Raw genomic sequence first — 22,237 nt, forward strand, 5'->3', positions numbered from 1 at the left:
ATAAATCTTGAGTATACAACTCCTCGACAAAGAAATATAACATTCGTGAATTATAAAAAGCTTGAGACCATAAGAATATAATAAAGATCATTAAGTGTCATAAAGTGTGTTCCTATAAAAGTATCACCAGTATTAACAAAAAATGATGAGGGAACATTCGGCTCAACGCTCTCCAATACCTAGAAAGCACAAATCAACCATGACAGGCATATCTTAAATTGTAAAACATTAAAAGTCTAGGTAGACTTTTTATTACTTGTGAGACTCTTGTAATTAGTTAACTTTATATTGAAGTCAGGAAAGTTAGGGAAATAATAGTCTATTCCGGCGTACATAATATAACATTCTAGGATATCGAGAGAGGACAATGCCACAATGCTTAACTTCATATTATGGCATATTATGGAAATGTTTTTTTTTTTTTTTATGTGCTGTGTTTGAAGACAATTATTGTACAAAAGGACAGCGAACTTATTCAGAACATGCTTTATTGCAATTCAAATGCAGTGTGAGTATCAATCACATAGGGAACGTCTATTTGTTTTATTTCCTTAATAAATGTTGAATGAATTGATCAAACAGAGAACATTAAGTCAGTTATAGACTTGACAAACAAAACTTTAGTACCTGTCACTTGTCGCTCCTACCTGAATTACGCGATCAAAGGCACCGGCTGTCAATCATTGTATGTCATCAATCTCTGACAAGCGACTGGTATGATTGACATTGACTAATGAATTGCAATATTTTATTAAAGTAATGAACGCTGCAAAGGCGTCTGTACACAACGAAGCGTAACCTAAACAAATGCTGTGCTTGGATGACAGGGCCTCATCTGACTCTGTGACAGCTATATATATTACCAGAAGTCAAATATAATGGATGGCATGTGCATATAGTTTATTCTGTACTTGAAGTCACATTTCCTTTAAGTTGTGTGGTAGTTATATGAGTGTCCAAAAGAGAGCTTTTCAAAATTTGAAGTGTATCTGATCAGTTGAAGTGAAATTATTTCAGAATATCTCACAACCATCACCTATCATCGTTAAATAGTTTTACAATATCTTTTCGCTAAACAACATTCTGAACTTATTTTTTGATCAATACAACATTTTTACAATGATTTGGTTCATTATAATTTCACTGGTGTGGCACATTCTGCGAGTCAATGCAGGTAAGTGACATATTTTTGTCAATGCATTTTTTTCGTTGTATTTCCATTAATTGATAAAGCTATGGTCACAAATCAGAGCAGCGACCGACCGATTAGTAGCCTGCTCGGTCGCCGCTGGAAATTAGGAATTAATTACTTTCCTACTGGAGCTGGGTGGTTCCTGTATAAAACATATCAGGAGTATAAATTCAGTTTTCAACAGGTTAAATTAGACACTCGCATTAGTAAAAATTAAACATTATTTATTAAGATTCAACCATGTAGGACCGTTCTCAATTCTATATTAACAATGAAAAGCAGCAATGAAAATTAAAGTTTAAAACAGTTATTGGATGCAAATGTCAAAACTACAACTAAATATCGTATGAATAAATCAAAACATGGAGTAAGCAAAAATGTTGGGTTTAATGAAGTTATATAAACAGTAAACTAATAAGCAACAGATATGAGCTTTTTTTACACACATAAAACTTATTGCATGCTGAGTGTAAGTGTAATAATACTTCAAGTGTCGGAGAGGATTTTGCTTTCCAGAATTCTGGGAATTTAAGAAATGGCAGCAGGTAAAATACAAGATTGATAATCTTGTTAATGAGCGAAATTGAATCTCGTATTTTCTCATTTTTAAAGATTGTGTATATCCAGATCTTGGAACACAGATTGCCTACCTAGAACCCTATCGCCTGGATGGTTACAACAATTTTGAAACAGTTTACATCTACTGTAACGAGACCATACCTTATGTAGCACAGGCCTCTATCTGCCTTTTTGGCACGTGGGGACCAGAATTTCCTACTGAAATATGTAATGGTAAGTACAAGTTTGTGTCGTGATCTATAGTACTTGTATTTAATTTTGTCTTTAATACACATGATTATTTTGTAGGTTAAATGAAATTCACATTTTAAATGCATGGCCATATATACCAACAAGTAAAGTAAATGGTAGTTAAAGGTGAAGACCAGTTTTGGAAACGCCCCAATTTAAAAAAAAAAAAGGAAATGGAAGCTCTTATTACTAATCATGTGAAAGAATATGTTTTGACTAATACATGATGATAACATTTTGCCGGGAAACCGCCTACTAATTGATATATTAAAATGTTGGTAAATTAGTTGATCTACATGGTCTGTGAGAGATAAAGGCACGTGTCGCGCAGGTGTGCGTATAGTCCCATATACATCTTTCTGTGTACAGTGCTTGTAACTTTACGAAGACTGGGCCATATTTATTATCATTTTGATGATTCCAGAACCTTGCAGTACACACCAATACTTATATGCTAGATAATCAACCTTTTCTGATCGATTCCACAACGTTTCTTTCACAATGCAATCGTATGACCATAACTGGTCTTTATCTTTAAAGCTTATAACATGAGTATCATTTGTCATAAATAAAAATTAAAGATAGAAAAATATATAATGGGGTAGATTCATAATGAGAAATAATTAATCGAAAGTAGCTACGAAATATTTGCCCAAGCGATTAGAACTTACATATGGTTAGGCAGTCTGAATTGTTTGAATGGAATCGAGCACGCGAAGAATTGGCCCGACAACCAACAACTACTATGTTTGTTAAACACGTTTCAGAAATTTAAGTCCCTGTCCATTTGATTTTTAACCCTTACTGTACTGGGCTATTTCGAGCACTCTCTGACTGGGGGGGGGGGGGGGGGGGGGGGCCTGGGAGGCCCCCCCCCCCCTATGATCTCGACCGTCGAATGTCCGATGAACGCGAAAACTTGCACGTTTGTAGATATTAACGTAAGGAACAAGATGGTATAATTAGTTTTTCCTAATATGCAAATTTTTGTCGTTATAGCCTAATTAATTATGCAAAATGCTAATTTTATGCATTTTACAGAAAACTCAACATATTTGTCCGTAGACTTGTGAAGAATCTTGAAAATGTATTGAATAAATGTTTCCTTCATCTCAAATTCATGAGGTTTCATTATTTTTATGATATTTGAAAATGCATAGTTTAATTTGCATAAATTATGAATACGCATTCATGAATATCAAATCTGGAAATATATAAAGGGAACTAGAATCATTACACAAATTTTCAGACTCCACTTTTTGAATGTTGAAACTCATTATTCATATGAAACTTCTTTTCTAACACAAAATAGTTATTTGATGTAATTAATAAAGATGATTTATGCAAATTTGATGCGATTTTCGAATATTTAATTTCTTATGTATTTTATTGTTTTTTTATTTCTTATTATATCTATTGTTTTATTTCTAATGTATTCTTTTGTTCTGAAATACATCAAGTTACTTTGAGAAACATATAAAAGCAATTTGATATCAATTCATATCTTCACATTTCTGCTTGTACATGAATATATGCAATTATAGCACTTTTTTGATGACATGCGCATACTAATTGTTATGTAACACCTTACAGGTATATCCGATTTCTACGAAAATGGTATCAAAATGTGCGTAAGACTTGAGGGGGGAAAGTCATGAAACGACCATTCAAAATTTCGAGCGGTTACGGCGCAATCTCCGAAAATGTCAGTACAGTAAGGGTTAAAGGAATATTGAAAGACATTGATTTAGTTTAATCCTCACCCTACTCTCCTTCTCCTCCTCATTCTTCTCCGCCTTGAATTTCTCTTTCTTGTCCTTGTTCTGTTCTTGTTCTCTTATTTCCTCCACTTTTTCTTATTTTGTTTCGGTTTCTTCTTTATTCGTGTAACATTTTGTATCTTAAACATAAAGTTGAGTGCTGGTCATGCGTTTGCATTGTGAAAGAAAAGGTGTGGAATTAATCCAAAAAAAGGTGATCATGTAGCTTGTAAATATCGGTGTGTACTGCAAGGTTCTGGAGTCATGGAAATCATAATAAATTTGGCCAAGTCTTGGTAAAGTAACAAGTACTGTACACAGAAAGATGCATATGGGACTACACAAATGGTGTCTGGGTTACTTGATTTCATTATCTTTATATGCTCATTACTCAGCCAGTATACATTTTCTACCAACATTGTTTGGCAAATGACATTTATTTGTAATTTGAACATTCAGTGTAAGTTTCGTTTGATTATGTAAAGTGACAAATCAACAAGGTCGGTTGTCGTATGAAAGTCCTGTAGAAGTGTATGAAAATCAATTTATGGTCCCCATAAACACAACCTACCTTTCATACGTTAATTATCGCCACTCGTGGGAACAATGAGTTACTGCGGAATGTCTATGAGTTTCAGACTACACTTTTGATCCATACAAATTCACTTAATGTTCAATGTTCACGAAATAGAAAACCATTTTTTATTACGCATATTATTTTAACGGAAAGAACTGCAACAAGAGGCGGACCCGAAACTGGCTATGGGTCCTTGCAAAAAGCCTTTTCCCTGTTTTTTCAGAAAAATGGAATTTCCGTCATTTCTCATTTCAGACCCTTGCCAAGTTCCAGTTGCAGATGGCATGACGTATAGCAGACTTGCTGGTCAAACTGATGGTGTCATCTTTACACATGGTAGCCGTATATCATTCACATGTGAAAGAGGGGACCCAGGTCCAACTACTTCAACATGCAACGATGGTGTTTGGGAACCACCTGTATTGTGTCCAGGTATCCTCATTTTCAAAACCATCTCGATTATTAACTATGTAAAGGTTGTGTTGATTGGTACTTAATGGAAATACAGATATATGTAGGAAAAAAGAGAGACTAACAAAAGGGAGATGGTGATAAAGAAAGAGATAGAGGCAAACAGTATATGAAGAGATATACAGAACAAAGTGAGAGGGAGGAGAAAGAGAGAGAGAGAGAGAGACACACACACACACACACACACAATAGAACGGAATTAATATATTCATGCGGAATAGATTCAGAGAAGTGATTAATAACAATTTCTGATATGATACTGAAACAGGTTTTCCGACAAATTAAAATTGGACACAAATTACGTTATTTTCACTGAAGTATGTTTCTCTATAACAGACAATAAGCATACACAGCATCGCGTGCACTACTTATCATATTGGCCTCGGTTGATTTTTCGACTTTCCAGAAAGACCCATATAAACCGGAAAGTAACAAATATTTGAGTATTTAAAATCTCAATTTAGGGGGATGTTTTCACCTTTGTCTGTTTCAGAAACATCAACAACTTACTTAACCACGCTATTTGTGTCCCCGGCTCAACCATCGACTAATGGACGTACAGGTGGAACTGAATTATTGACGACCCAGCCGCAACCCTCGATTACTTCCGGTGCACCAATCTCCCATTCAACAGTTGACCACTTTACTACGACAGAACGAGCAGGTACAGACGATATTTCGACAAAATCATTGCTTACATCGACACCTGCTACAACAGCTTTTGACATTTTCACGACACTATCTATATCTTCCGAGTCAATAGTGGATCAGCAAACGACTGAGCTGCAGCCCTCGATTACCTCCGACGCACCTATCTCCTATTCAACAGTTGACCTCTCTACTACTACCACGGATACCAATACAGATCACACGTCAGACGGTTTTACATCTAAGCAAATAACATCCATCCCATCTTCTGGGACAAATGAAATAATTTCAAACAGTCCTATGGAAGCAGTTTCAACCCTTTCACCTGTCACTGATGGTACTGAAACAGATTCCGCGTCAACAGAAAGAGCAGGTACAGACGATATTTCGACAAAACCATTGCTTACATCGACAGCTGCTACAACATATTCTGACAGTTTCACGACATCATTTATATCTTCCGGGTCAATAGTGGAACAGCAAACGACAGAGCTGCAGCCCTCGATTACCTCCGACGCACCTATCTCCTATTCAACAGTTGACCTCTCTACTACTACCACGGATACCAATACAGATCACACATTAGACGGTTTTACATCTAAGCAAATAACATCCATCCCATCTTCTGGGACAAATGAAATAATTTCAAACAGTCCTATGGAAGCAGTTTCAACCCTTTCACCTGTCACTGATGGTACTGAAACAAACTCAGCGTCGACAGAACAAACAGGTACAGACGATATCTCGACAAAACCATTGCTTACATCGACAGCTGCTACAACATATTCTGACAGTTTCACGACATCATTTATATCTTCCGGGTCGATAGTGGAACAGCAAACGACAGAGCTACAGCCCTCGATTACCTCCGACGCACCTATCTCCTATTCAACAGTTGACCTCTCTACTACTACCACGGATACCAATACAGATCACACATTAGACGGTTTTACATCTAAGCAAAAAACATCCATCCCATCTTCTTGGACAAATGAAATTATTTCAAACAGTCCTATGGAAGCAGTTTCAACCCTTTCACCTGTCACTGATGGTACTGACACAAACTCAGCGTCGACAGAACAAACAGGTACAGACGATATCTCGACAAAACCATTGCTAATATCGACAGCTGCCACAACAGCTTTGGACAGTTTCACGACACCATCTATATCTTCCGAGTCAACAGTGGAACAGAAAACTACTGGGCCGACAGAAAGCTTAACACCACCAACAAAATATTCCACGACGACAAATGCTGACCCGTCTAGTGCTCCTACTATTGGAAATACAGTCGATGGAGCATCGGACCAACCGAAAGTGACTTCAGAAACTGTCGCTGCTACCAAGAAAACACCTTATATGCTTCATACAGTGACAATGCAACGATACACAGCGACAATGCCGACTGACGGGTCAACATCAGACATAAGCCACCAAGGTACAGCATCAGCTAGTGGTGAACCTACGTCACATGTTCTGGATAATACTTTTTCAACCACGGGAACCTTACATACTTCCTTGGGGACACTTTCATCAGTCGCTACATCAGTCGCTACATCATTCGAAAGTATAACAACGGAGACAGTAAAAGAAGAAGCTTCAAGCGACTCGTACCATACTGGACGATCTGTTGCTACCTCACAATATGATACATCAACAGGCACAGATTACTTCAGGGAGACCTCAAATAATCTAGGGACATTCGTGACTCTACATCAATCTATAGGAACTACATGTCTTCTTAACACTTACTCGCCCAAACCCTTCTTGGCTTCCTCTGACCCTACGTTTGAAACCTCGACAACTATTGGGCAACCAAGCCCAGAGGTTCCAACAGAAGACGCAACAACTCTTGAAATAGACAGACCAACACTAGGAATTACAGAAGGTGCTACTACAACCCCAGCTGAAGAGACTAAATGGTCTACTACAATAAAGAGAGCTACGACGGATCAACGAGCAACTACCCAAGGGCCAGGTACTTCAACGATGTGCTCCTAGATAATTTCGGCTTTAAAATGATTTTTAGTGTTAACTGGCGGCTCGAAGAATTTTGTTAATTATATGCCACCTACTTTTTGTTTAAAGAAAGCATAACGATGCTTTCTCTGTTTACAGGACATGTTTGTGATAAGCATAATGAGTGCCCTTGTATTCTGGTTTATTGTTTTATTATTATTTCCATTCGAAAAGGTCTATACCAAAACATTAAACTAACATTAAACTAAACTAAATCAGGATTGTCATTTTTATTCTGTTTTCATCGTCTCTCAATAAATAACGTTTTCTACTTTTCTGGGAGCTAAAATTGACAACATTTTCTTCACTTTCTCCATTGATAAGCGTATTAATTTCTCATTTACGCTTAGCTTTTAATCAGCATCATTATCATCATCATTATCCTGTGATATCCCGCTATGGGCGTGTAGAGGGGGGGGGGGGTGTGTCTCTTCATTTCCACTCTCCATCTCGTCTCGGTCTTCCTTTTCCCTTTCTCTCCGCTGCCAATTTAATCAATTCGTTTTTACGTTCGCCTTTGTTTAGTTTCCGCAGAAACCACCTCGAGCTGGTGGGTGATCTTTCTTGGTATCGTGGGGGCTGCATCACTATTTTTGTTGTTGGCTTCCTGTACCGGATTCATCTTCGCAATGGTCTTTAAGGAGAGACGCAAGATGCATCACAAGGGGTTTGAGTCATCGGATTCTAGTGCACCTGGAAGTGTAAGTGGGCGCTTGACCTACTTTATTAAAGTACACTCAGATTCATACCAAATAAATAATGTTTACTTTCCCATGAGATATATCCGGCACGAGCTCAATCTTTTATCCATTAATTCAATCTAAAAAAAATAAATATTTGGTGATTGTACATTTTTTAATTTCTGCATTCAAGGCATTATTCATTGGTAATACCAAGATACTTTTTTTATTGTTTAAATTGATTGAGGAACTACAACGAAAGAAAGAAAAAAAATCAAATTATTCGCCGTAGTGTTGCTTGCCCTGTTAAAACATAAAGAAGAATGCATCTATTCATGAGATAATCATTAAAACAAACTCCGTGGTGTCACTAAACAAAAAGGAAAATGATTTTATTCATAGCAATCTCCTTATGTTAACCTTGTCTTTAGGCTCGTTCAGAAAGGACATGGCAAGACCGGACCGCGGCTGTCTAGCTTAAAGATGATGTTTAGTGTAATACGTATCACATTTCTGTATATTGTAACAGAGCTCAGTGAATACGTGTAATTCCTTTGTTGCGCCCGGATGCAATTCGTTTATACGTTATACAAAAATAATGATGATAATAATAATTACCCCTAAATTTCTTCTGCCATTCTATTTGTGTTTCTGAATAAAGTCATCGACAATACCATCCCCTCCCATTCCCCATCTTGCGATGTTAAAATGTGAGTTTTGATGATTACTTCATGTAAAACATGAATGGAAACGCTCAACATTTATTTTCTCATGTTTAAATTTGGTCTTTGTAAACAGCTGGAGTTTAACGTTACCTACAACCCAGGAGCAACCACGATCACAGACCCTGAAGATCCAGCCATGTTTCACTACTAGTATTATGTAAACGCTTGAAAGGCTATAAAAACCCTCAAAAAATTCAATGCAAAAATAAATGCAACTCGAAATGAATTTGTATCTTAGAAGAAAAGACGTTACAAACCTCTCGGCGAAAAGTGGTTATAGTATATATGATGCTAAAACAATGTCAATCAGAATTTGCAGCTTTATTATATTGGTAAAATATGGCAGTAATTGGGTTTATCGTCTATGATTAAATCAAATTGATTGTGGATAAGAAGAATTCATACAGGTTTCAGGATTTTATTGCACATTGTTACGAATTCAATAAACTTGATCAATCTTGGTTTAACAACTCCTCGACAAAGAAATATAATATTCGTGAATTCAAAAAGAAAAGCTTGAGACCATGATAATCTAACAAAGATCATTGCTTCCTTGTATTATTTTAATTAAAAAAACGAACAATCACAAGATTTGAAAGATTCAAGATGTTTTTTTTTTGTCTTCTTTGTAATGATACCAGGATAATCTGCAAGGTAGCCAGTAGGCTTTAAACTCTAAGAAAGTAATATAAACAAAAATAATACTGTAACATTGTAAGTAGAGATTGGGGGAAGTGAAGTCTTTTCCCAAAATTTAGAATTACATAGTGTGTTCCTTTGAAAGTACCACCAGTATTAAACAAAATTAAACAATATGTCGAAAAATTAGGGATCATTCGGCTCAACTTATTCCAATGCTTGGAAAGCATAAATCAACCATGGCAGGCATATTTTGTATTCTCGAATCTCACTTTGATGTAGAATATATTTTTTTCGCAATTGAAACACATATTTCTCACTTTAATAACAACAGAATAGTGTTTGAAATCAAGTGACAAACCGAGCCACTCTAACTCATGAAGTGTTTTATTTGAGCATTCCTCGCCACAAGAAGAAATATAAAACAAAACGCAAATAATGTAGCGTTTTTGAAAGTTCACTTTTTAACACCTGACACTTCAGACACACCTTTTGTGCAATCAAACTCAAGGAGGGGCATGCCATAGTGTGGCAAACAACCACCGATACACAGAGAGTTCTGACCTGTAAGGAGGTAGATATGATATAAAGTGGTTCGCATGCGTGTGGAGTTTTAAAACCGTTGCAAGGATTATGGATATCTTCAAGAGGAAACTCATTATTCTTGCTGTTATTTGCAATTTCTACATAAATACAGAATCAGGTAAGGGTAATTTACTTTTATATTCTAATTCATAATGTTTCTTTGTTATTTGAAATTACATTCATGGTCTTTGAATTTACTGCGACACACTGGTATGTTTCCCTTTTTAAAACAAGTTTCATTTTTACTCTGCAGTAAGATGCAATAGGTCATCGTTAGCATGTTGATTTATATTGATTTGATCTGTCTGGACTTAATGTCAAAATGAGTACAATGTATCGATGTTTTATGGATGATTCAATATACAATCTTTGATAAAATGGGAGACATGGAACTTATGTTTGATCGTAAAGCAGATGTTCTTGAGAAATTAGTATGTTTCAAATTGAATTATCATTGAAGAAAAATAATGAAACCCCATTTATGTAAAGTGCCCATAACACAATTGATTTAAGGTATCTCCACATTTATGAAGAAAAACGAATCGTAAATCAGTTTGGCTTTGGTGAAGGGGTTATATATCAATGATACAAAAATAACCTTTATCCCATTTCGTGTTTCCATACAGTATGCACCTCACCAGTACTCACTGAACCAGGTCTGCTGGTCAGCCCTGACCATGATGTATATGATGAGATGGATCTTATCATCCTCTACTGTGATCCTAGTCTATACCTCCTTCATGATGGTCCTGCCTTCAGTTTCTGTATGTCAGATGTATGGGTAGAAGATCCGACGCTTGCTGTATGTCACGGTAAACGATTTCTACATTTCCATTTTTGGTCGAAAATCCTTTTTATTTATCTTTTTTTTAATTATCAGTGATGAAGTAATATCTAATCGCACCTTCTTTCAAAAACTGCAAACTATTATCAATTTGATTGTTCGAATATTCAGTTGAAGATACAATTTTGTACGTTTACAGAAGTTAACATTTACATATGTGAACGAGGAGTGTATGTGGGTATATACGACCGATTTCGTCTCATTTTAATGAAGGGGTAAAATGGTGGAAAATTTTACCCATAATAGGAAAAGTGAATCAATATTTTAAATGATTTATGTGTTATGGAAGTCACCGATTAAACAATACATATTCGGTGTTGCGCTGACAATAACAATGAACAAAAAGAGCGAATAAAACAACATAAGATAATAGTTTTAAACAAAATCGTTATGACAATAGCAAAGAAACACCATTCCAGCTTTTTAAAAAAAATCGAAGTTTCCCTAATGTTCCTTATCAAATATGTTCTTGAAATCGTTATTGAGAGAAGTTCGGTTTGTACTTTTCATTCATTTTGATAGAAGCATGTGATCCACCTGCTACAGACCCAGATGTTGCACACACCAATCAAGAAACAGGTGAATCAGCACCCGAGTATTACCTCCATGGTGCTATCGTTGAATATACCTGTAAAGAGGAACTAGGTGTACTTGATGGTACCAGCACGGCTACCTGTCACGATGGGGTTTGGGACCCTCTTGATATACCAGTTTGCAGGGGTAAGATAATACTTTTATTTTTAATCGATCAATGCTTATTACAGATTAATCTATTGACATATAATCTCAGACATAACGTATACATCGCGGTCATTTGTTTGAAACTGGTCTTGCAGACATTTCTTAATACTGCCAATAACAATGTTCAACATTTCAAATAAAACTGCATGTGTTTTGGTAATAATTTTTAATTATGATAACAAGTATTCTCATTGCAGATGAATGTATGTCACCTGATAATGTATATGAGACTGGTTCATATCGACATGGTACATTAGTGTTCTTTATCTGTCTACCTGGTACGGTTTCAAACGGTATCTCGTTGGTTCGCTGTGTAGATGGAGAATGGTCTGATGCTGTAATGTGCTCGGGTAAGTAAGCACTGGTATTTACTCGTGAAAATGATACCTTCATGTGTGGTTAAACTGATCCTCGGTCCTAAAGAAACGTAATTTAGGTCAAAACACTCTGGGGACGTTCTGCAAACGTTTCGAGAATGTTGTATGTTTGCTGGAAAATGTTTATAGATATATACCGTTTTCTCTAGTTGATTTAAAAGAGATGTACCTAGCTATCTCGTATAGACAGCAAAACAATATGTCAACATTGTACATGTAAATATCCCGACGTGCTTTTTTGAAGCTTGAGCAGCACTATCTGTTCTGTCAGCTTGTCAAATAATGTGTATTCGTAAATTATATAACTTGGTATGCATAAAGGTATGAATGAAGAGTGGCCTCCTTGAGATACTGACCAAACATTGTTCTGTATGCAAACATTCCAAGGCCCCTACTCGTAGGCCGAGGTGTACAGCCCTTACAAACCAGCTCACTGATCTCATATTCTTATTGATATTGTCCAGAAACCTCGCGAGTCTTCTCATAATTAAATACATCCCTAGTTGGCCACGCAATAGTCAAATGTGCATCTCCTCTTTTATCTTCATATTTCAAAATGAAATACAATTACCACAAACATATGTATCCCGATGTACTTCCCCTCTTTCTTGTTTTTATCTCTCTTTTTCTTTTTCCAATTTTTCCAATTTTTGTTCCTTCATGTTTGTATTATTATGTATCCATTGAGGGTAATACTGCTATCAAACTTTGCTTACTTTGTCAACCCTCGCGTTTGATGTGTTTGAAGGACAAACATCTCGAGGACAACCCCCCCCCCCCTCCTGAAAAATACCCCCTCTAGGACAATAACCCCTGTGGACAAATACCCCACCCCTTAAAATCAATTACCCCTTCTCCAAGAACAACCAAGACAAACCACCTCGAGGACAATTACCCCCCCCCCCCTGTCCATTAAAGGGGAAGTCTAACCTGATAATAAGTTGGTTTAAAGAAAAGCATACATTTTTTCGGGGGTAATTGGTCCTCGCAGGGGATAATTTTTAAGGGGATAATGTCCTTGGGGGGTTGTTGTCTCTTGGGATATTTTTTTTTTTTTTTTTTTTTTTTTTGGGGGGGGGGGGGGTGTCCTTAGGGGAAAGTTTTCCGGGGGTGATTACCCAGGGGGTCATTTTCCTATAACCCACGTAGAAAAACCTGTGTCATCAATTCTAAAACATTCCTGTATTTTCTATATCATCGTTGATCGCAAAATTGTCCAATACCAAAAGAGTTTCTACCAATGTCATGTAACCAACGTATATATATATATATATATATATATATATATATATATATATATTGTATCCCTTTTATGAAACTTTCGTGAAAGAAAGTCAACACATATTTCTCTTAAACACATTAGAACCAACACAAACGACTGCAATACCATCGGAAGAACTGACTACAGTCTACAGCCCAATAAGTAAGTCCAAGATAATAAAGTATTGTTTCAATCTTAATATAGAGTGTATTATGATGAAATATGAAGCATTGTTGAACAGATATTCACAAGTTAAAAGCGTTTCTTATTTTACTGGCATAGAAAATGTTAGAGATAGAAATAACTGAAAATATATCCAGACTCAGGTATTTCAAATATTTGAAAACCCACATAATGATATTTAAACAATTAACCAATATTCTTGTTACTTTTAATAACAGTCATCCTCTTAATTTTATATTTTTTAGCCAATTCTCGATCAGGCATTAAACTGAAATTAACTTGAACGATATTTATTTTACTTCTATATTAAATAACGATATTAAGACAGTCCTGATATGCCTATACGTACAACGATACAAAATCATTTATCGTTAATACTATTTAAATATCATTACTGAACCAAAGTTTGGCTAATATTTTAGCGTTATTACGCATTATCGTAATTCTGATATATATTTTGCCACCGATATGTTGTACTATTGACTGTAGTGCAATGTTGATGTTTATCCACTGTGCTTTATCTATTTAAGCTTGCATCTAAACTGTTTAGTCCACATCCTTGTACACTCACGTTTCCATCTCGTTTGTTCGTAGCCTGCCAGAAGCCTCATTTCAGAAGAGACAACGTTTACATCGACCCGGTTCAGGAGGTTGGCTATCGAGATTTTGATGTTGTGTACTTCTACTGCAATGAAACCATGCCATACGTAGCATATGTCGCCCTCTGTTACAACGAATCCTGGGTTCCCACCATCCCAGAAAGGATTTGTCACGGTAATATATTTGACTTTCTTATCGTAGAGGTCATTTATATATCGCTTTTCTTTTGTTAGTTCACCGAGATCCCTCTTAGACCTTTTAGAAAATAGACTTCGTGTTTAGTAAATGGTCAAAGAACATCACGTTAATTATCAAACATAGTTTTACCAGAAGAGCAACACCATTATCATTTTTTTTCAAATCCACTACTGCTATGAAACAATGAAATACGTGGGATCGTGAATTAGCTAATTAGTTTTTTTCTTGCAAAGACCTATACTCCCACACTTTTCTCCGCTTTCGCCAGATTGTATATTAATACCATAACAGACGTAAATTAAGTAAGATGAAGACAAATTAGAAGTTGATATTCGAAAGCGAATGTTACGCTAGAAATGCAAAACAACACCAACAAATCTAATTATTATAATGCTAAGGATAAACATGACATAACCAGTGTGCCCTCCAATGTCTTACTCTTTCTAGACCCATGTGCAATCCCCGTGGCAGAAGGACTCAACTATACCTTGATAGCTGGTCTTACCGATGGCATTATCTACACGCATGGTAGCGATATATCCTATACATGCGAATCTGCAGGACACACCACCACCTCATCGACCTGTGACGATGGTAGCTGGATTCCAATAGTAGAATGTCCTGGTGAGAAAGCAAATAAGCATTGGATGTGTGACATACCTTTCTTCTTTTTTCTTATGTCAGTAATCGCTTTTAAACTGCAAGTATTAATACTTTGAAGATTACGGTGGCCGGGTGGTTCAGACAATATTTGTTTAATTGATATTAATGAATGTGATTCATATAATTTTGCTCTTTCCAAACTAAGCACACAAAAAAGCATGTTAAATGTTAAGGCTGGTTTTATGGACCCACTGTTTTTTTTCTTCAAAGTGCACATATCGTCCAATGAAACTATACATACCTTGTACATGTAATGGACTCACAAGAAAAGTCATAGGCTACGAATGCCGGAATATGTCTTGTTTTAATTTCAGAATATACTACACCAAGAATCCACACTACATCAAACTTTTTGCCAACGGAATCTACTTCTAAACTGTTGACCAGTCTCCCTTCAACATATGGTAAAACTAAATATGCCTCAGAATGGACATACTCGACATCATCACCAAGTGCATCATCGAGACCACTTATCACATCTTCTAGTAAAACATCGCCAACTGTTCCTACCTCATCAAACACTGAAACATTACTACCTCATACAATCATGACTACACTTACTCATACAGATTCCACAGGAACAGAAGTACCTGAAACAGAAACTGCATCTGATCGAACTGACTCAGAAGTTATTCGTACGGCTGACCCTATAACTGACATATACAGCACATCTGGAATGGAGTCTACTGAGACACCAACCACATATGTTCCAAGTGAAAGCACATCATTCATGCTTACTGATAATAGTCTAACGGAAACCACACCAGAAAACCTTATCACAGACAAATCTACTTCTAGCATATCAGAGAGTTTTCCAACCACATATACATCTATAGACTCCACCTCTCTGGCAACAGCGACCACAGTTGAAAATCCGACGCTAAGTCATTTTACAACATTTGAACCAGAAGCAACACTCCCTGATGCTACCACTGCAGAAAGTCCTACCTCGCGTTCTTCGACTACCCATCATATTACGAGAATGGACTCCACATTACAACAATCTTCTGGCAAACCTATGACATCCCCTACTGTATTGACCACGGAAGCGACAGGAGAGCGTCACAGCTCTACACCATTTGAGACAGAACCATCTGTTTATGACACTACACGTGTCAGAATGTCGACGCATACGAGATTCACTGACACGACGCCTGTCTTGACATCCGCTGCAGTTGACACATCCTCGGTAGAACATACCGGTACATTCACAGAACAGTACATTCAGTCCCCTTCAATATTGACCTTAACTGCAGAAAATACACCAGTTGCATTGTCAACTTTAGGAGCGGAAACAACAGCTTCCCATGACCCTACCACAACTACTATTCATCTGGTCACCCCATTGACTGATAATGTTATTACGAGAACCAGGTTAGCATATTCGACGCATGTCGTATCATCCACTGTGGCTGATGAACTCTCAGAAGAAGCTCCACGTATATCTCTGGGAACATGGACAGCTTCAGATTTTACAAGCGTAGACACGTCGACACTGATTGAGACATTGCCGAAAACGGATTTAATTACCCTCAGTGACGAGTTGACCTCTCCGTTAGGAACAACTTCAGGAGGCAAACCTTCTGTTATAACAACTTTACCTCCTTCGACACTATCAAGGACAGCATTGACTGATGCGACCGATGGAGTTTTGCCAGGAACATCTTCTATGATTACAGAAAGTATGTACATCTTTGAAACTACGGGGAAAACCCTATATACGCCGACTGATATGCCTGGAGTTGATTCAACAAGCCATTCGAAAATAGAAGCTGATTCTACCGAGCACGCCTTGAGTAGGGATCCTAACCATGTCACAACTTCACCAATAACAAGTTCACCAGAATTCACTGAAACTAGAACACTTTCGAGTAGAACGTCACAGTCTTTGACGATTACCGATGCACCATTAACCTTGCAGACTGTTGTGACCACAGATATTGCATCTGTACCGAGTGGAACACATTCTTTAAGCACACTCTGAAAAACGGTGAGGTAGCAACGCTTTCTACATCTGAGACCATCACTGCCAGTACTGAAGAATCGGTTTCAACGAGGGATTCAATTGTTGACCCGACTACTTTCGTATCGGAGTCATCATCTACCGATATAACTGCTGCATTAGCCACTCAGTCCATTTCCTTAGAATCAACGACGACATCACTTCATGAGACAGAAATCTCAACGGCCCGACCGGGTTCTTCACTTTTAACCGGTGTTACCATCTATGAGGACCATACTAACAATGTTAACCCTACATTGCAGTACAATAGAGGTAATTATCTTTTTTGGTATTCCAATAGATATAAGAATTACAAATAAATAACTCCACGTTTATTACGACAACAAAAAACCGGTAGTTTTGTTTTGCTTGCTTTTTCGTTACTATTTCATGGAGTCCTTTAAAACTTTAAACAACATTATTTTCTGTCATACTTAGGTAAAAATTATTTATCATTGATTGGGTCTTCTTTACCCAAACTATTTGTATAATCTGCAATTGATCTGTACTAATACTTGAATGAATTACTACACTGCAGTCCAAATAGAATGCGAAAAAGTATGCGAATTGAACTTTGCAATATGTATTTCCGCCAATTTCAAAAGACTAACGACCCAATGATTTGATTGATTTATCTCGTTTTAAGTCTAGTGTTCTTAAGTGTATGCTGATTTATACAAGCATGACAGGCATTTTTTTGTTTAATGGCATTTAGGAGCTGAGGAGACTTGGGCATGGTGGATATACCTACTCGTCGTAGGTGGCGCAACAGCTCTCGTTCTTGCCGGCGTCGCCCTCATACGGTACAAAACTAGGAAGAACAACAACGAAACTGGATCACTCGATACTGCATTTTAGTCCAACGGTATGTCAATATTATGAAATAGTTATACTTATGCTAGGTGAAACTGCATTACTTATATTTAAAAATGTGTATATCATACTACTACTTTACCATTACACAGAAGAAGAAAAAAAAAGTCATGACATGGTCATCACTTTGTAAACCTGGAAGCAACCGATTATATACATTTAACGACACATTACTTCTAATTTACCGAGCCACGTTTGCCAATGTTTGTATTATTTTACAAAATTGTTGTGTGTTGATGACAACCTACTCCCTTTCTCCTTTCTTTTCCTCACCTCACTATCTCTCTCTCTGTTTCTATCTCGCCCTCTCTCTTTCCCGTATCAAACTTTCTGTCCACCTCTACCCCTCTCTCTTTTTGTAAATCCAGCTCTTTCTCCACTCCTCTCATTCTCTAGCACTATCAGTCGTCTTTATTACTCTCTCATTTCCACCTACCTTCCCTTTGCCGTCTTTATCACACTACAATTTTTGAACCTTCATCTATACACCCAAAATCGTTCTACTAATTGTATTGGTGACTCACATGTCCTACTTGGTATTAAATTCATAAATAATTTACAATTGCGTATTGTTTACTTGTATTATTATTATTCTATAAAGTGTCTTTCTTTCATCAAGTAAATACTTTTGTACAATTACTGTGTAATTTAGCCCCCAGGCTTCGTTGCTAATTTTCGAATATGTAAACAATTATTATTATTAATGTAAAACAAGTAGATCCTTCCTCCCCTACCTCACCTATATAAAAAGTATCGCTATGAATCGAATCAATATTGATATTCCTAAAATCGCACATTTTCGGAAAAGGACTTATAAAAACGCCAACAAATTTACTAAGTAAAAGCTCAAAGAAGGTATCTCTTTGAATAACATGAACATTTACATTGTTGGTATTACTATTTTAAAAGTGTGTTTGTATCCCCTCTTCTCCATATTTCTGGTCAAACTTTCTTCTTTTATCTTATTCTACCCTTCTTTTCTATTTCATCTTCTCTTTTTCTTCCTCATTTTGTTTTTCTATTGCTTCTTTTTCCTTCTTCTTTCCGCCCTCTTTTTCTTTTACCAGTCTTCACCAGATTTAGATTTGGAAGGAGGATCCGATACTGTGGTGAGTGGACTGAAACTTCAAGACAGATGATTATATGAGGATTTTTATCTCTCGCTTTCTACATGTTGTATTTTCGTTTTAACTATATCTTTGCGAAAGCTAAATTCAATATGTTGACTGTTTTAGAAGTCCGTGGATACCAAAGATGATGTAAATTCTGGGGAAATGTTGTTTACAACAAACGTAGAAACGTTTAAAAATGAAGTCTTGGTAGACTTGTTATTACCTTGTGACACTCGTGTCATTAGTTAACTTAATTTAGAAGTCATTGAAATTAGCGAAATTGTATTCGTTTTCGACCTAAATACAATATTCTAGGATATCAAGAGAGAAAAAAATCGACAATGCTCAACGTCATATTATGTCAGAAAAGGGACATTTTGTTGTGGCTGCGTGTGCGTTTTGTAAGAAAAAGTGCTTTGTAGCCAACTAATTCAAAATCTGCATGGTTGTAACCTAAAGAGCCTGAAGAGTATCAATCACATATGGAACGTCTATTTGTAGTATTACACAAATACATTTTGAATGAATGGATCACACAGAACATTTAAAGTCAGTTATAGACTTAACAACACGTGTCACTCCTACCTGTATTACGCGATCAAATACACCGCTTGTCAATCAGTGTATGTCATCAATCTTTGACAAGCAGCTACTATGATTAAATATGATAAACAGCAGGGAGGGCTTCAATAGGAAATACCTAGACAAGGTACCTTTGGAACAGGTTAACGACGCCCGAGGCGATAGCCGAGGATGTTTGGACTGTTTCGAAGGTACCGAGTGTGGGTAATTTTACTAAACCTGAACAAAATGATGGATATTATTTGTTTTATCAAATGAAGTTTTTTAATGAAATGATGTTTTATTACATGATTTTACTAATGATCGGTCATAAGTATTAACTAATGACCGGTCATTAGTAAAATTACGTGTTTGGCAAAATAAATGCCTGGTCACGTGTACATTCTCAGCCAATCATTTGATTAGGATCCGCTTCATCGTTTGTTTTATTAAAGTAATGGACGCTGCAAAAGAGTATGCACACAGCAGTACGTAACCTAAAGGAATGTTATGCTTGGATGACTTTGCTCTTTCATAACTTTACTTTACGTTTAGTGCTAAGATGTCATATAAATGTTATATGTAAACAAAATATAAAAAAAGCTAAATCCATCTTATTTCTTAGAATTCCATATAATATGAGATTTATGGCATCGAATGCTATTTCGGAAATTACGGGATTATTGGATTTATTACAAATATGACGAATCTGAGGACAGTTACAGCGCAATTTCGCTGGTTTCGAACACAAAATACTTCATGCTTTGCTTGAATTTACAAAGCAGATGAAATTCGAAATGATACAACTTTTTTTCTTCACACCGAATATTAATCTTGTATATTATATATAAATCTTGTATATCATCATGTTTCATAATTATTTTAAACTGACTCTTTGTTGTACTTTGTGATAGCTATATTTAACCAGAAGTCAAATATAATGGATGACATGTGCATATAGTTTATTCTGCACTTGAAGTCATATTTCCTTTGTGTGGTGTGGTATATAAGTAGATAAGTGTCCAATAGAGAGCTCTTGAAGCTTTCAAGTGTATCTGGTCAGTTGTTAGGGACACACGTATAAACAGTGTAACAATCAAACATCTATTGGCGTTTAGAATATTTACTATTAGACCGTCCCACCCAAAGAATACCTATTCAAGTGAAATTATTTCGGAATATCTCTCAACCATCACCTATCATCGTTAAACAGTTATACTCTATCTTTTGGCTCAAAAAGGAATGCAAAAGAACGTCAATTCTGATCTTATTCTTGTATCAATGCAAACGTTGTACAATGAGTTGGTTCATTTTATTCTCACTGGTATGGCATGTTCTGCGAGTCAATTCTGGTAAGTGAGATAACTTTTTTTTAAATGCACTTGTTCATTTTTATTTATTTTTATTGATTGAGAACAAATTGTTTTCTTACTCTGAAATATAATGTGAACGTTACTAATTCTTTTAATGACAACATTATTTATATAAATTACTTGCCTACTGGAACTGGATGACTCCTGTATAAAAGCTTTAAAGGTACTATGTCCCATTTACAGCCAATATCAAATTCTGGTAAACTTTGCAGGAACTATGAAGATGTCACGCATGTCCTACCTGTAAAATGTAAAACGTTAGCAGTGTCCTATTATTCAAATCATGCAAGAAAACCAGTTTACTTTCTAAACGTCCTTGTCAGACTATTGAGTGACTGACTAACTGTATTTATTTGGTAATAACATGCATGAAATGAGCTGTTTTGGGGGTTATAGTGTATCTGTAAAGCGCTTAGACATTTGTATTAAGCGCTAAATAAAAGCGGAATATTATCATAATACATGAGCATTTGTCTACATCAATAGTTCACCTCTTGTAATGGCCAACATTAGCGAGATTGAATCTTCGCGCAGCACAAAACGTACGAACATTCGGTACAAGGGTCTGAAAATCAAACTATTACTAAAATTATTGCAATCACTAAAATCGACTCGACAATTAATGCTTGTTATTTTTCCATTAAAAGACACTTTCAAGCCCTTTCGTTTTGAGGAAAGTTCTAAATTTGGTATTATCTTCCAGATGCCGTTGGAATTTAACTTTTTCATTTTATGTGGCCTGCAAACGGGACATAGTACCTTTTAGGAATATTATAATTCAATAGTCAACTGGATCAATTTGTAAAAGACACTCGCAAAAATTCACTTGAAACATTATTGATTACATTTAAATCATGTAGGACAGTTCTCAAGTGTCCGTTAACAAAGGGTAAAAGGAATGAGAAATATAGTGGCAACAATAAATTTCGCCAAAGTTATTGCATACAATGTCAACATGAAAATAAATTATTGTATCTAAAAACAAACATGGAATAAACTATGAATATAAGAATTCTATTTACTGAGAATATGCAGTTACTTTGTTCACTTCACAACTTCAAGTTAATCATTTATCCTTACCTCATTTCCCATCATCTGTCTGTCTGTCTGTCCGTCTGTCTGTTCATCTCTCTTTCTCATTCTCTTTCTTTAAAATCCTTTATGACTAGCTTTCTTGATGTCATTCTGTCTCTTTTTTCCACAATACTCTCTTCATTATCATTTGTTCTTCCTTTTTCTCCCTGAATATTCCAGCAGCTCGTTCTTCCTCTTTATATTTTAATAAATATTCTACTTTTGTCTTCAATGCAGTCTGTACACCACCGATAATCACTGTGCGCGGG

At 36.2% G+C, this 22,237-nt stretch overlaps 2 protein-coding genes across 2 annotated transcripts; both read left to right on the forward strand.

The window, feature by feature from the left end:
• The first annotated feature begins 564 nt into the window (after positions 1-564).
• LOC100889597 (mucin-3A) lies at positions 565-7,459 on the forward strand. Its single transcript, XM_030987555.1, has 4 exons — positions 565-1,174; positions 1,805-1,984; positions 4,595-4,771; positions 5,304-7,459. The coding sequence occupies exons 1-4, from the start codon at positions 1,120-1,122 to the stop codon at positions 7,457-7,459; spliced, it is 2,568 nt and encodes an 855-aa protein (XP_030843415.1). The 5' UTR covers positions 565-1,119.
• Positions 7,460-10,154: 2,695 nt separating this feature from the next.
• LOC105441771 (complement factor H-like) lies at positions 10,155-14,802 on the forward strand. Its single transcript, XM_030987557.1, has 5 exons — positions 10,155-10,224; positions 10,733-10,918; positions 11,473-11,670; positions 14,107-14,255; positions 14,758-14,802. The coding sequence occupies exons 1-5, from the start codon at positions 10,155-10,157 to the stop codon at positions 14,800-14,802; spliced, it is 648 nt and encodes a 215-aa protein (XP_030843417.1).
• The last annotated feature ends 7,435 nt before the right edge of the window (positions 14,803-22,237 follow it).

The sequence above is a fragment of the Strongylocentrotus purpuratus genome, unplaced genomic scaffold (genome assembly GCF_000002235.5).
Source record: "Strongylocentrotus purpuratus isolate Spur 01 unplaced genomic scaffold, Spur_5.0 spur5_scaffold_16, whole genome shotgun sequence".
NCBI classification, from domain to species: Eukaryota; Metazoa; Echinodermata; class Echinoidea; order Camarodonta; family Strongylocentrotidae; genus Strongylocentrotus; species Strongylocentrotus purpuratus.